Genomic DNA, 13,834 nt, shown 5'->3' with positions numbered 1-13,834 from the left:
CCTACAGGTACAGCTTTTTGTCACCTGTTTGTAATGCCTGTATAGACCAGAAAAGCACAGGACCAAGTAGGAAATGGGAAGAAAAGCACCACTAAACAACCTGAAAACCCTGAAAGACGTGGACCCCTGGGAGGATAAATTACAGACACTCCAAGTGTGAGATGCAATTAGTGCTGGCTCGAGGAAAGGAAAATCATCGTGAGCTGGCACTGGGGGCCTGTGAGCCTCAAACCTCTTCGGCACTGAAATAATTGCAATAGCCATGGAAAACATCAAAGCCGCTCTGTTCATTTTGGGCAAGAAAGGGAAGAGCTGGTTTTTTGGCTTTGCCCTACAGTTTTCCCCCCAGTGTCACAATTTCTCCCAGAAAAATGTTATTTCTGACATGATCACGAGAAGCACCAAGTGCTCAGGAGGTGGACATTGTCCCCAGAGCAGCATCAGCCACTGCCTCCGGCACACATCGCGGTCCATCCGGCTCCTCCTGTGCGCTGGTTGTGTGCAGCCATTCTGGCAGCACATCCCTCAGTAGGATCTCCTCGAAAAGCCATTGTCTTTCTCCTCCTCCCTTGTGCAAAACATAAAAGATTGATGGCTCTAATTTCAGCGCCGCAGCTGCCTCGCAGCCCAATTTTGGGGGCTGCTGCGGAGGGAAAGGCTGAGGAGGAGCGAGCGCTGCTGCCGCTGACTGTGGCACGAGGCTGAGAGGAGGCAAAGGGATCCTTCCCAGCACCACTTGTTGGAGTTTGGTGTCCTGAGGTGAACAGATATGGTGTGTCACAGTTCAGAAATCCCAAGGGCTTGGAGGGGAGATGCAAGAAAATCTGGCAGCACCAGAGCTGAATGGGAGATGGGAGCAAAGGAGGTTGTGTATTTGAACACTCACTTTCCATGTCGGGATTTAAACATGTTTGCTACTAAAAGCTTGTGTACCAACCTATCCCAGCTTGAGAAGGTTGGAATATCTGTGACAGATCAATTTTGTCCAAGTAAATAATCCCCAGATAAAACAATTCAGCAATCATAAAAAAGAAACTTGTGAAATTTGCTCTATGCTTAATGCAGCTTCAGTGCATCAGGTTTTATTCCTCTTGCCCCAGGCAGCACTGGGTGTTACCTGCCCATCCCCAGCTCCTTCTGCCCAAATCGATGGGCAACCTCTGATGGTGGTCTCTGTAACAGCTGGGGATAAAGAGTTCAAAACGAGATTTAGTTTTGTAACATTAATTTTTTTTATTAAGAAGACAGATATTTTATAGTACTTCTTTTCCTTTGTAAAAATGGGATACATGAACCAATACAAAATGTGAATGGGAACAGATGGATATGTATTTTCTTACACTGTAACATCTTCCATGGACACCTTAAAACAGAACTGGCCTAAGGGGAAAAAATAAAAAAGGCCGGGTAAATAAAGAACAAGGTTGTTTATCATCAGTTCCGCGTCCTTCATTTGTGATCCTCCTTTAAACAAGGTTGTTCTTTCTTCACGCTTCAAAATCCTAATGATCTAAAGCTGTACAAAGTAATACTCAACAATACATTTCAACAGTGCACTGTATACTGAAGAAAAAATACATAAACCGATATACAACTAAAATTCATAATTTCCTGGTTTTTTCTCCTGTTTTTACGTAGTTTTTTTTTTTAATTTATTTTTCCAATGCATGGGGCCGAAATTTTGCAATCTACCTGAGACGGAAAACACCAATCAAACACATGAACCTGAGACATGTCAACATTGTAAGTCAAAGTTACATCGGTAACACTGCACTACGGTACACTTCCAAACAAAGATGGGCTGCTCAAGGCCAGGATGCCTGTCCCGTCCCGCCGCCGCCGGGCCACGGAGCCCCTGACTCCACCCTGACTGCTTCTCACCGCGATGGGGTTTGGCAATGGTGCTGAGGGCTCAGAAAAGAGCTGCGCTCGACAAAATCTGCTCGGAAAAAGGGTGTTCCGTGAGGTTCTGCTCGTGAAGAGGGGAAAGACGGAATACTGCCGGAGAACGGGCTCGCTCGCTGCGTCAGGCCCCCCACCCCGTTCCCAAAGGAACCCTGCACTGTGATGGTTCTACCAAAAACAATTTAAAAAACAAATGCACAAAAACGCCTCCCCCCCTGCCCTGAAAACCCCTAAAAAGTCCCCAAACCTGACGCTAAGATTAATGCTTCCCTTAAATAAATCAGAGATACATTTGCCACGTAAACACAATAAAAAAAGTATCGCTCGAAATCCATGATTACTCACCAAAAAAAACTCAGTATATATAACTTTATACCATCCTCCCGCTGCGGTTTGCCTACGATTCCGATTGAGCCAGAGTCTCCTGTGCACCTATGGCTTTAGTGGTCATTAGCACACTCGTTTTTCACAAATTCCCATGTTTTACTTAGCAGGTAGAAAAAAAGGCAGTTTTGTTCATCCAGCCACTCTCCAGGTCTGGGCTCACACACCAGAGGGGCTTTACCTGGTGCCCCTGCAGCTGCCAAGCAGGAGAGGATGAAGACATGCCCCCACGCCCAGGAGGGCTCTGCCTGCCCAGCAAGGAGCCCAATCCTGCATCCCCATGGCTGAGCAGCACCTCTGCCGAGCTCCAGCCCATTTCCCAGCCACCACCATTGAAAGCACCTGAAACAGCCACAAAGTGAGGCCCAGGGGGTGTTATCCGAGCCCTGACGGTGACAGGGGAACGGGACACGGGCACACTGAACTGCAAACTACGCATCTAAAATGTGCTGGTTCTCCTCCGATGAGCTCGAGTTCTGAACGGAAACCAGTGAAGAGAAAAAAGGGGAAACACCTTCAGAGAAACGCACCTACTCCACAGGGTCCCAGCTGGCAACTCCAGAAACAGGAAAGGGGAAACGAAGAGCCACAGAAACCCGAAGGGAACTAACGCACAGAAGCCCCTCTTCTTCCCAGCCTCCCCCCGACCCGAACGAACAGAAATTAAACAAGGCACAGAATCTTCTGCAAATGACTTCACTAAACTAAATCCAAGCTGGACTTGGCCAAAAAAAGAAAACCCAAACGAACTGAGGTGTCGAACAGCAGAGTGTACTTTACGAGGAATATTTTTACACAGCGAATCCCGGACCCTCCCGGCCTCACCGCTCTCCACCCATTTGCTTTTTTTTCCTTAAAAAAAAAGACACAAGCTGGTTGCAACTTCCAAGATCACTGTCTCTGTAGCGTTTAAATAGGGCCAGTAGTAACCATCCACAGTTGGACACCTCATGGGAACCAAGGCTGCTCTAGATGAAGTACTCTTTCTTTTCCTCAGAGTTGTTTTGTCCCCCCTCTGCGTTGATGATGGCTGTGTCTGCATCGGCTGCATCATCTGCTCCTTTGGCTTCGTGAGTGAAGTATGTACCTGCAAGGGAAGTGGAGGCTGCATGACTCCTCTGGGGTCTCAGCAGAGTGTTGAGGGAGGGATTGATGAAGGAAACAAAAATGCCACTGGGAGAGAAACTGGGGGGGTCTGTCACTTCAGACAGGACAGCCCCACAGGTGAGGGGACACTCGTGCCAGGACTTTTGTCCTCCAGTTTCAGTCTTTATCTTACCTTTATGTCTGGCAAAATATCGCCCTAAAATGATGAGCAGGCAAAGCATCGCGAAGACGACGACGGCCACGACACCGCCAACCACGGCGTGGTCCACACTTCGTATCGCCCCTTCCTCACCTGCGCGGGAATCTGTCGAGATCAGAAGAGGAATAAGAACTGGGGACTTACTATGATGCTCTCAGCAGGGTCTGGCTGCAGCTGCTCCCAGGATAGGAGGAGCCACCCTCGGGCTCTCTGGAGGAGCAGGGGTGAAGCACGGAGCTAACTAGACAGATGAGTTCAGGCAGAGGAACTTTGTCCGGAGCCGAACTGATCTGGCAGCTCGACTCGTGAGGTGTTTTCCGCTAAAAGCAGCAGCACTACGACTACGCACGTGGGAGACAGCTGGGAAAGGGGAGGGAGGGCACATGGAGTCATCGGTGGGGACCTATTCTGGCAAAAATTGCCCTACAATGCTCCCCAAATTTCAGCCTCCCTGGTGGGTGGGGCACAGGGACGAGCAGTGCAATACGTGACTGTTAAATCTTTAGCTCTGAGAAATGTCATTAACGAGTGCCCTGTTGAAAACATTCCAACTTCTGCCCAAAACACTCCTTGCCCAAAATCCAACCCACCCAACATGGAAATTCTGTTTACAACCATCCCCTGCCCCAGCTCAACTGGGTTCCACCATTAACCACCACCTTTGCTTTCGATGCAGCCCACGAGGACACAACGCTCCTGACCCAGTTTGTAACACCCACTCTGAGGCCAACAGCGAACAGTAACTGAACGGTGCCTCCGACTGCTTTGCTGCGTTTATTTAACTCCTCACTACACAATTAGTTTCCTTTCAGAAGCACCTCTCCCTCGAGACGCCGTCACCCGGGAGAGGAATGACTGATGTGGCGGAGGAAGAGCTCTGGAATGAACCCTAGATGAGCTATGGCCATGTAAAATGAATGTATAGCAGTGTAAACAATTTTAATTTAAGAACGCAGCTACATCAACCCTCGCTGCAATCCTAATGGCAACCAAGATTTATAATGCAGTAAAAACCAATTATTCTCCCGCTGATTAATACATTAACATTTTGGAATAGAAGCTAAACCATTGTCTCTTTTTTTCAGTGAGTCAAGCGTGACACCTCCATTAAAATGATTTACTGGCCATACCTTACAATTTAAGCACAGCAGCAACAGAAACGGTAAAAATCTTTTAACTTTACATGATTTGTGAAGTCATATGTGAAGGATTTACCATTTAAATCTTTCACTACAAGAAGCACATGGCCCATAAATCTGCCCTGCCTGCGCCTGCCTGGACACCTCGGAGAAATGCGTTTTGCCAGGACGACTGAGAGAGCAAATGCAAGTCAATTTTTAAGAAAGATTTATCTCCGTCTCCCTCCAAAGAACAGAGCAAATCTCTGAAGCCTCCACCTCTAATAATATTTGAAGTTTATCGATCAAGCGTACAGATCCGTGACAGCTAAAGGTAATGGGGCTCTTTTGAGCCGAGACCTGATACAAAGCTTTCGAGCAGCAGCTGGGATTTACACTTTCTATCGATATTTCCAATTCTGCTCCAAGATTAAGGACTGAGGGACCCAAGTAAATAACTTGGGACCCAGAGCACCATAAAGTGCCTTTTAATTAAAACAATTTAAGAAAAAAAGCCCCTTTGAGTAACCTCTGAGAGCAGGAGCTCCGGCACAGGCAGGGGTACGCTGGGCTGAGCTGGGGCACGGCAAGGGACACTGTGGAGCAGGGAGCCCCTTCAGCAGCTTGGCTGAGAAGCCAAAAACTGTAGCCAAAAAGGATTTCCCTGCAAATCAAAAGCTTTCCCTGCCACATCACTGAACCCCAAGCCACAGCACCGTGGAGACACCGTGCCAAGGAATCTGAAAGCATGGCAAAGGGGAACCTTCTGTCTCACCTCCAGTGGGAACAGACTGTGCCGTGACGGCTTCCCAGCGTCTGCTGCTCTGGCAAGTGTTCAAGCATCCCTGTATGTGGATGGGAAAGGTGCCCACAGACGCACTGTGGGATGCCAAGCCGACCTGCTCACTCAGGCACAGACCCTGCTGCCTGCCTAAGATGGCAGCTGGGGCAAAACCAGCCACCTTGGGCATCCCGGGAGCTCCCGCTCTGCCACAGCCTTCTCATTGCTGCTCCAGCTCGGCTAATCCAGCCTCTACAAACCTGCTCTCTGCAAAACAACAAAACTGGCTCATCTGCTGGAGCAGCTGCTTCAGGCACGCTTCACTCCATTTTTTTCTTATTTTTTTTAGAAACTTTGCACCCAGTTCCGCTCGGCTGCACTCGGCACAGCCAGCAGCATCCCAGCCTGGGTGGATGAGTGGCTTGTTGACATCTGGAACAGCTGAGGGGCATAAACATGCTGAGTTATGGCTCTGTAATGTGCTTCCAGCAGGATTTTGCATCAAGAGGCATTTTTTCTTCATCACCATAAATTAAAGTTCCAGAAAGACGAAGCCGTGGTGTGCTCGTGCTGGCGACCCACCGCCGCAGAGATAGGGGCTGTGCCAAAGCCTCACACATTCCTCAGGTCTTCCCTTAGACTGGCATCACACTGAGAGTACGGAAAGAGGGTTCCCCTGAGAAGGCACTTTGGCCTAAAACCTGTCCAGGAGTTCTGCTCAGCAGTTTGTTAAGTATGAGCTTGTCTGCTGGGACATTCAGAGCTGTTTTTCTCAGTTATTTCTGTTAAAGAAGACCCCTGTGAGGTGCCAGCCCGAAGTTCATGCTCTTACGCAGGCGGCTAAACACATCTTCAAGCTGGAAAAAGACCTAAACCATTCCTCCTGCAGCAGCTCCTGTCCTCACCTTCAGCATCTCCTCAAACCTTGTATGCTCCAATGGTGTGACCCATCACCAAGAGCTCTGCCTGCCGGCACTGCGAGCATGGCAAAACCCAACTCCACCACCAGCAATTCCGACACTGCTCCCGGCAAACCCATCTGTGCGCAGGAACAGCCCCTTCACGTCTTGTCCCTATTTCATTGGTAATTAACAAAGTGTCAGGTCTATGGAGGAAGGAATAATTCCTCAAATTTGTGCCCAGGAGAGACTTGACCTTAACAACCGGAATCTGCTTTAAATGCTGCCTCCAATTCACCCGAGCTATTCCCACCTCCTATCTCTGATTAAACCAGAAATCACAACTTTATTGCTGAAGAGGGAACAGCAGAGATGGCAGGAACTGACAAAATGCCACATTATTTGCTAATCCTAATATGTTATTCTTCTTCAAGATTTGCTTTTCTCAGCACCAATTCAATTACAGATGCTACAAATCCTTCTGACATTTAACTCCCTCTTGTCAGGGCGCAGTAAATGTATACATGCAGAGCTTTCCCATTAGGATGTTAATATATATTGGAGCAAGCTGGATCCTGGCCTCTCCAGCAAATCGTCAGGAATTTTCCTACTGTGGTTTTGGTTTGGGTTTGCTTGTGGGTTTTTGTGGGTGGAGGCAGAAGGAGGGAGGGAAGGGTAAGGACGGGACAGACATCACAGCATGTTGTCACCAACATGCCCCCCATGGGGCTACTCTGCAGCTACACTGCACCTCAGCTGAACTTCTTTTGGGTCGATGCTTTGCTTGGCACCAAAGCACCTTAAAGGAAAACTGCAGTGGTAACATACAACTCACTTGCCAGAACTGAATTCAAGCAGGAAAAAGTCAATTTTTCTTTTAAAGTGCTGCACTGCCTCCCCTGAAGGACTGGCAAGGCTGTGGCCCACATCAGGGGATGCCAAGGTTCCATGGGATGCAGCACTGAGTGCATGTGCCTGCAGTGCAGACCAATGCACAGCACAGGAGCACTGCAGAACCCCTTCTGGGCGAGCCCAGAAAAAGACTGAGGTAGGTCTAAATTAGTTTTTGCTGATTATTTTCATCAACTGCTCATGTAATCAACAAAATAGTGATTATACTGCTGGAATGGGAACCCTGAAGTTTTCCTTTAAACAAAAAGTGCAGTTCAGCAAACAACATGTAGACAGGGAAGAAAGGGGTTTGGGGCTGGTTCCTACCCATCACTGAACTGAGTACCTAATTCCAAGGGTCAGGAGCAGCATGGAGCAGATGCTGAGCTGGGGATCATCCATCTAAGTACTGACAACCAACATCTGCGATTCAAACCTGCAGGTTGTCAGCTATGGGGGCTTTGGGGGACACCCTTTTTAAAAACTGTATCTGTTGATGATCTCCAGTTTTCTAACATTTCTGCTGATGTAATTGCTAAAACCAGCTGTGGGCTCTCAAGAAAAATGCTAGTGATGGTAATGGCAACATCCTGACAGTCTGGTTCAGCATGTTCACCAAGGTTCAGCAGAGGACAGACTTTTCTGCTCCCACCTTCTCAATTAAAAGGTTCCACTCATTTCCATTTTAATGAGGTTTTAAATATAGATGTACCTATGGATATTAGACTCTGTCAGCAGCAGCACCTCAAGAATAAAAGCAAGACTTAGCTGGGACTGGCTGCCTGTATTTTAAATCTCACTTACACCCACACTTATTTGGGTCAAATATGCCTGTGTTTACCTTCAGTGCTCCCCATACTCTCAGCAGTAGGTCCTGTGAGGCTTGAAGTGGCGGGTTTGGGCTCACCTTGGTGACAGGAACCCTCTGCACCCACGAGTATCCTTGAGCACCTGGGGCAGTGGCTCCTTCCAGTGACTTCCCGCGGCTGGTGGAGCCAGCACTGGCCTCTCTGCCACTGCTGGCACTGGTCCTGCCATTACTGCTGCCTCCAACAGCATCCCACCCTGGGTGGTCCAGCACCCTCTCTGATTACACTCTCCCTCACTCCATGCCAGAATTGTGGAGCAAAAGCAGCACTGGGAGACACAACCCAACCTGATGCAGTGTGGGAAAGTCCAGGTTTTATGGAGCCTCTGCTGTGTGGTGCTCCAGTCTCCTGTTTCTCCTCATCTCCCTCAGGCTTGTCATCCTGTAGCCCACTGCTCTGTAACACTCTGGGGTATCTCTGGACCACCCTGACCCTCCTCTATGCACATTTCTGCTGTAAAAGCAGAGAACAGAGGAAGACTTTTATGAAAATGTAGTTTTTACGTTAATTTTGCCATATTGGGATTTATTGTTGCAAAAATTTACTAATTCTGAAAATTAATGTCAAGCTCCCAACATTGGACAGTGTGGGCTTGTGTGTATTCACATGCTCAAGCTTATATACAGTGAACCCACTGACAGCTCCTGAGCTTCCCAGATGTGCAGGTAACATTTGCATCATGGCAGGGGGAAGGAAACCAATGTCAATGGCTTTGAAGAATTCCTAACTTAGTGATCCCTTCTAACTCTGGCTATAATTCACTTTATTGAACGATTATCACACCGACATGACTAAAGCTCCCACAGGCCACAATGTGGGTGCTAATGGCCTTAAGTCACTCAGGCACTTCTGAAAACCTGGTGAGCCAATTACTTCTTTTCCCTCGAGGTAGGAAACATCAGAATTACACTGACATCTCCCCACTGCATTTGGGATCAATTCTTTTGCAGCATTGAACTTTTCAAAATGATGGGGCAGCACTAGAGGTTGGGCTTGGTTGGGGGTGCTGGTGGAAGAACCGGCTGTTGTTACTCCATGAACACTATAAACCACTTAGCCATGATGTGGGAGGACAGAAATCACTGCCTGTGTATGACAGGATGAGCAATAATGTTATTCATTCCCACAGTGTGGCGTGGAGTAGACAACCCCTCCTCTAATTTATTGAGGGGCCACTAAAGAGCAGTCTTAACCTGCCTGTCGTATCATAATTGAATTTGGTCCAATTTAAGCCAGAGAAATTTGAGTTCATCCTTCTTCAATCAATAAGCTCCCCTTCAGCGACTCATTTCAAGATCGCTTCATAAAAAATAACATCCTTCTGTCTGAATAAATGTGCTCACCCTGGCAGTGCCCAGTGCTGTGCAGCTGCTCTTGTGGACTCCTCTGCTGGAAAAGGAAGCTCTGCTCACAGCTGACAGCAATGGATCCATTAGGACCCCCTCTGCAAAGCTGCTAATCAGGTTTTGACCAGGTAATCCAGCTCAATGCAGAGGCTACATGGGGCTGTTGTGACTCTTCCCTGTTTTACAGGAAGTACCAGCACTCTGCAGAAGGGCAGGCAGTGCTGGGACAGGTCCCTGGAGTGCCGTGCTTGGAGCACATGTTTGTATGTACCTGCCTGTGCAGGTGTGTGCACACACATATGCTCAGTGGTTTGCTCTACGATTCCCAGCGCTGCAGGAATCCTGCCTGTCGGACTGCACTGGGCCGGAATAAGGAACTGGGGTGTGAGGCCAGCCCTCTCCACACCCTGAGGGCTTGGGATGTGAGGAACAAGAGGAGGATTGCAAGAGGCAGGGACACACAGAGCTCGGCCGGGGAGAGCAGGACGGCTCTGCACTCAGGCTACCTGGCTGGAAGGCAAGGGATGCATTACTTAATTGCACGGTCGGCAGAGCCTCTGTTGAAGCTGTTAGCGGGACAGGAGTACCTGGAAGGAACAGCACACTGAGCAAACACCGCAGAAGCCCCATGCCCAGCACACCACAGTGTCCTGTGGGGGTGGGCACATGCCCTGCATCCCACAGGACAGTCCCCAGGACTTCCAGCGCCTGCTCCTGCTGGAGCAGAGGGTGGTGTTCCCGATGGAGAGCTCAGCTCCAGCACTCACCTGGACCACACATCTGAGAGCCCAAATGTGTCGACCCTGGGCCCAAAATGGGACCTGGTTTCAGTTTCCTGGGACTCTGAACAGGGACTATGGGATGGAGGCTGCTCAGTTTGTAGCAGAGAACAGCCCAGGGCTCTCTCTCTACTGTCCCCCCATACCTGAACAGGTATGATCCTGGCCACACCTGACCAGGAACGATTGCCCTTTGGGCAGGCAAGAGTAACCAAGAAAACAACAAGTACAATTTTGAAAATCTTAGGAAAGAAAATTTCTATCTGTAGCCAAATCAGATGCTCCAGAATGGGTGTTGGGCAGCAGCTCTGCTTGTGCTGCCTTCTGGTAAGATGGGGAAAATTTTGGCTTCCATTCCAGATTCAGAACAAGGACAACACCGAGCTGTGTGCTCTGGGAAAGGTGTGAGCCCCTCTGGGCAGTGTGACCACTCCACAGGCTCAGCACTGGCTGCAGAGACTGGCACTCCTGGGGAGGGCAGGTTGCAGAGCAGACAATGATTTTGGGCAATTCCTTTGTGGAATTGTTTCCTGTTCTTCTTTTCATTCACCAAAAGGTGTATTTTCTCCTTAAAAATACAATTTAAAAAGTGAAAAGGTTTATCAGAGCAAAACAATTATTCCTCATCCACTCAGGGATGTTCTCAAGATCCCTGGTGTGCCTTACCTATGGGATCTGGACCGGGCCTGCAATAATAATTGTTAGCATTGCTCAGTGTTAAAACACACCTGGAATGAATCCACCATTTCTGAACTCATGACAAAAGCACACCTGTAGTGGCTGACAGAACAAGATGCTCCCAGTTTGACTGAGTGAAAGGGAAGCATCTATTTGACAGAACAAGGACTCACGGGTTTGGTTTTTTTGGGTTATTTCTTCCTCCATTCTGGAACCCCTGAAGGGAACAACACTGGACCACAACCCCCCTAGGCAGGGTTCTTCCTGGAGGGACAAAGAGCTCCTCCTGCCTCGTGGCCGAGATTCTGCACCCTGTGTTGGAGTGCCCACATGCAGATTCAGAGCCTGGAAGGTACAGTGAGTCTGCAGGGATGTTCTGCAGATGAGGGCAAAAAAAATCTGGTGGATTTCCAGAGGAAAGCATGAAGAACAGAGATTTTGGGTTCATACCACTGGTTCAGGCCCTACTCTGAATATCTGCTGCATCCACTGAAGATGCTGTTATGCTTTAATCTGTATCAGTGCTAATTGGCAAAGACCAGCCATTAGGATGCTTTTATGCCCGTTCCAGTCCAGTGTGGATAAAAAGAGGGTCAAACCATTTACTTGGTTTTGCCTTGCTGATAAAACAATCACCTCCTTTTTACCCCCAATCTGATGCTCATATGCTGAGGAGTCTCTGAGCACCTGAGGGTTAGCACTGGCCACCTGTTTTAAGAGCAGTTTCACAGAATATGGCAGAGTTGACTATTTTACAAGCAAAGATTCAACTCCACCAGTCTCCAAATCAGTGCTCAAAAAAATCCCAGCTGGGACGAACTGCAGTGGTTGGCCTTGGCGCCCTGCACCTCCTGCCCCGTGTCCGAGGGTGCCACACAGAAATGGGTGCCAAAACCAAATAAAAAAGGAAGGAAAAACCCCAACAGAAAGGAGAGCACATCCAAGCTGTGAGAGCGTGGGGGGAATGGCTGCGCCACAGCGACTGCACAATGCAACATGGCCGAGATGCAGAAATCAGAGTGGAACCAGTGTCTAGCGAAGGAGAGCAGCAGGTTACCTACGGACTAGCCCTTACCTGAGAGATCCCCATAGTCCAGCTCCTCGGCCGAATTGGGCAACTGAGTAAAGCCTTACAAGTAAAAACAAACTCGTTTTTCTCTGCGTTTCTCAAGCGACAAAAAACAACACACTTAAGAACTGAGGATGAATTTCTTGGGACAGGGAAAAAGAGAATGCGTCAGTCACTCGCCGCCGTCTGCCAGAGCGGGCAGAGCCATCGTGTGACACAAAGTGCAATCGTGGCCTTTATTACAGACAGAAACGCTCCTCGCTCTACACTGTTGGCACACGGAACATGGCATTGAAACCACTCACTCATAACAGCATGCAGAGCCCCCAGACTCTGTATTTCAGCCATCGTGGGGGCAATACCCCAATTTAGTCCAGGCCGATCTCGGTCCTGCCATACACAGAAAAATGCAAAACTTTCTTCCAATTTTGCACCCAATCCAATTGGTTTTGGTCGTGGTGACAAGCCCGGCCATTATTGATGAGTGAATGTGAATATTGAGCGCTGCACTTCATGGCTGCAGGGGCACCTCTGCAGACTGTGGGCTGTGTCCTTGCCCAAACTATTGGGCAAAACCGGCTTTTTTTTCATCTGCCCAAATGTGATGGGTTCATGGGAAAAGCATCTGTCCTCAAAGCTCATAAAGCAGTCAGGGAGACAAGTGGTCATGGTCACTGCAGGCAGCCAGTGCTGTCTGTGAGCGTGTTAGTGCTGTTTAGTTTGGGAATTTGGGGAAGTGCCAGGGTCTGCAGGCAGAGCAGCCCCTTGAGAGGATGTCTCAGCACTGGTCATGGGGCAAACCAGTGCCTGCAGGCCACACAGACCTACTGAAATGAGAGGTGGGGCAGCGTTTCCATGTGGGCTGGGACTTCCAGGACTCACTCTTGCTGCTGGCTGCTAAAGCAAATGCATAAGTGAATAAAAAAAATTTCCATGAAGAGATCCCCCATCCCTGGGCACTGGGGAACCTGGAATTGTCAGCTTACAGTGCTAGTGTCTGTTCAGCAGCAAAGCTGTGAGTGCAGTATGGTCAATGTGCAGACTGGCTCCACTGCTGATCACTAATACATATAAATACATTGCTCTTTAAAAATAAAACTAATTTTCAGTGACTGGTTTTCAAATACACCAAGTCACCTGGAAGCTACATTGGAGTTACCTTCTGAAGCAGGAAGCCATTTAGATTAATAGCAGAAAATTTGTTTGTGTGTCCCTTTTGGGTTTCAGGAAGCCCTTTTCAGATTTTCAGGAGCATTTTTTCTATGAATGATCTATAAATATGACAGTTGACTCACAGAAGCGTTGGCCATGCAAAGCTGCACTCGGCACAGGAGCCCTTCAACTTTTCTCTCTCCAAAATTGCTTCTGTAAAGCCTTCCTTTCCCTTTTAAAGGAACTACATTTTCTCACTAATGAAAAAGGGCAATGTTGCATTTTTTATGAAGAAAAAAAAAAGAAAATCCTTTTCAAAAGAAAAATGTGCAACAATTCCACAGTTCAGTTTCTCCCTGCACCTGGGACACACAAATGCCACTGACTGGTGTTAAAACCTGTTGTGAAGCATTTAAATAGTGGCAAATTAGTTCTTGATTTTTCTCATTAAACTTTCATATCGGCTACTAAAGCCCCTTCTTTTCACTTCCGAGGGGATGAATTGAAAGTCTGCCACTACTCCTGTTAGATAAATGAAAGGGAACTTTTCACTCAGCTCCATTTCCCTGGAAATGATAAATCCTTGGTAGGCAGAGCCAGCACGGTGAGCACGTCCTGCAACCCGACTGGGCACTCCCACAAGGACATGGCACCCTG

The 13,834-nt window shown here is 48.3% G+C and overlaps 1 protein-coding gene across 8 annotated transcripts in view; it reads right to left on the bottom strand.

The window, feature by feature from the left end:
• Nucleotides 1–1,214: 1,214 nt before the first annotated feature.
• The window catches only part of CADM1 (cell adhesion molecule 1), a 140,615-nt gene continuing 127,995 nt past the window's right edge, over nt 1,215–13,834 (bottom strand). For 4 of the 8 annotated variants that reach the window (XM_071576101.1, XM_071576104.1, XM_071576105.1 and 1 more), the window contains 2 exons: nt 3,569–3,700; nt 1,215–3,376 (listed from right to left, as the gene is read on the bottom strand). In XM_071576101.1, the coding sequence (XP_071432202.1) occupies nt 3,258–3,376; nt 3,569–3,700 (251 nt within the window). In that variant the 3' untranslated portion in view covers nt 1,215–3,257. Of the gene's footprint in view, nt 3,377–3,568; nt 3,701–10,005; nt 10,087–12,031; nt 12,086–13,834 lie in introns of all 8 variants that reach the window. The other 4 variants (XM_071576098.1, XM_071576099.1, XM_071576100.1 and 1 more) reach the window with 2 other exon arrangements.

Source organism: Pithys albifrons, chromosome 23, assembly GCF_047495875.1.
Source record: "Pithys albifrons albifrons isolate INPA30051 chromosome 23, PitAlb_v1, whole genome shotgun sequence".
Taxonomy (NCBI): domain Eukaryota; kingdom Metazoa; phylum Chordata; class Aves; order Passeriformes; family Thamnophilidae; genus Pithys; species Pithys albifrons.
Note: the sequence above shows the minus strand (reverse complement) of the source record. Positions and strands in the feature narration are given on the sequence as shown.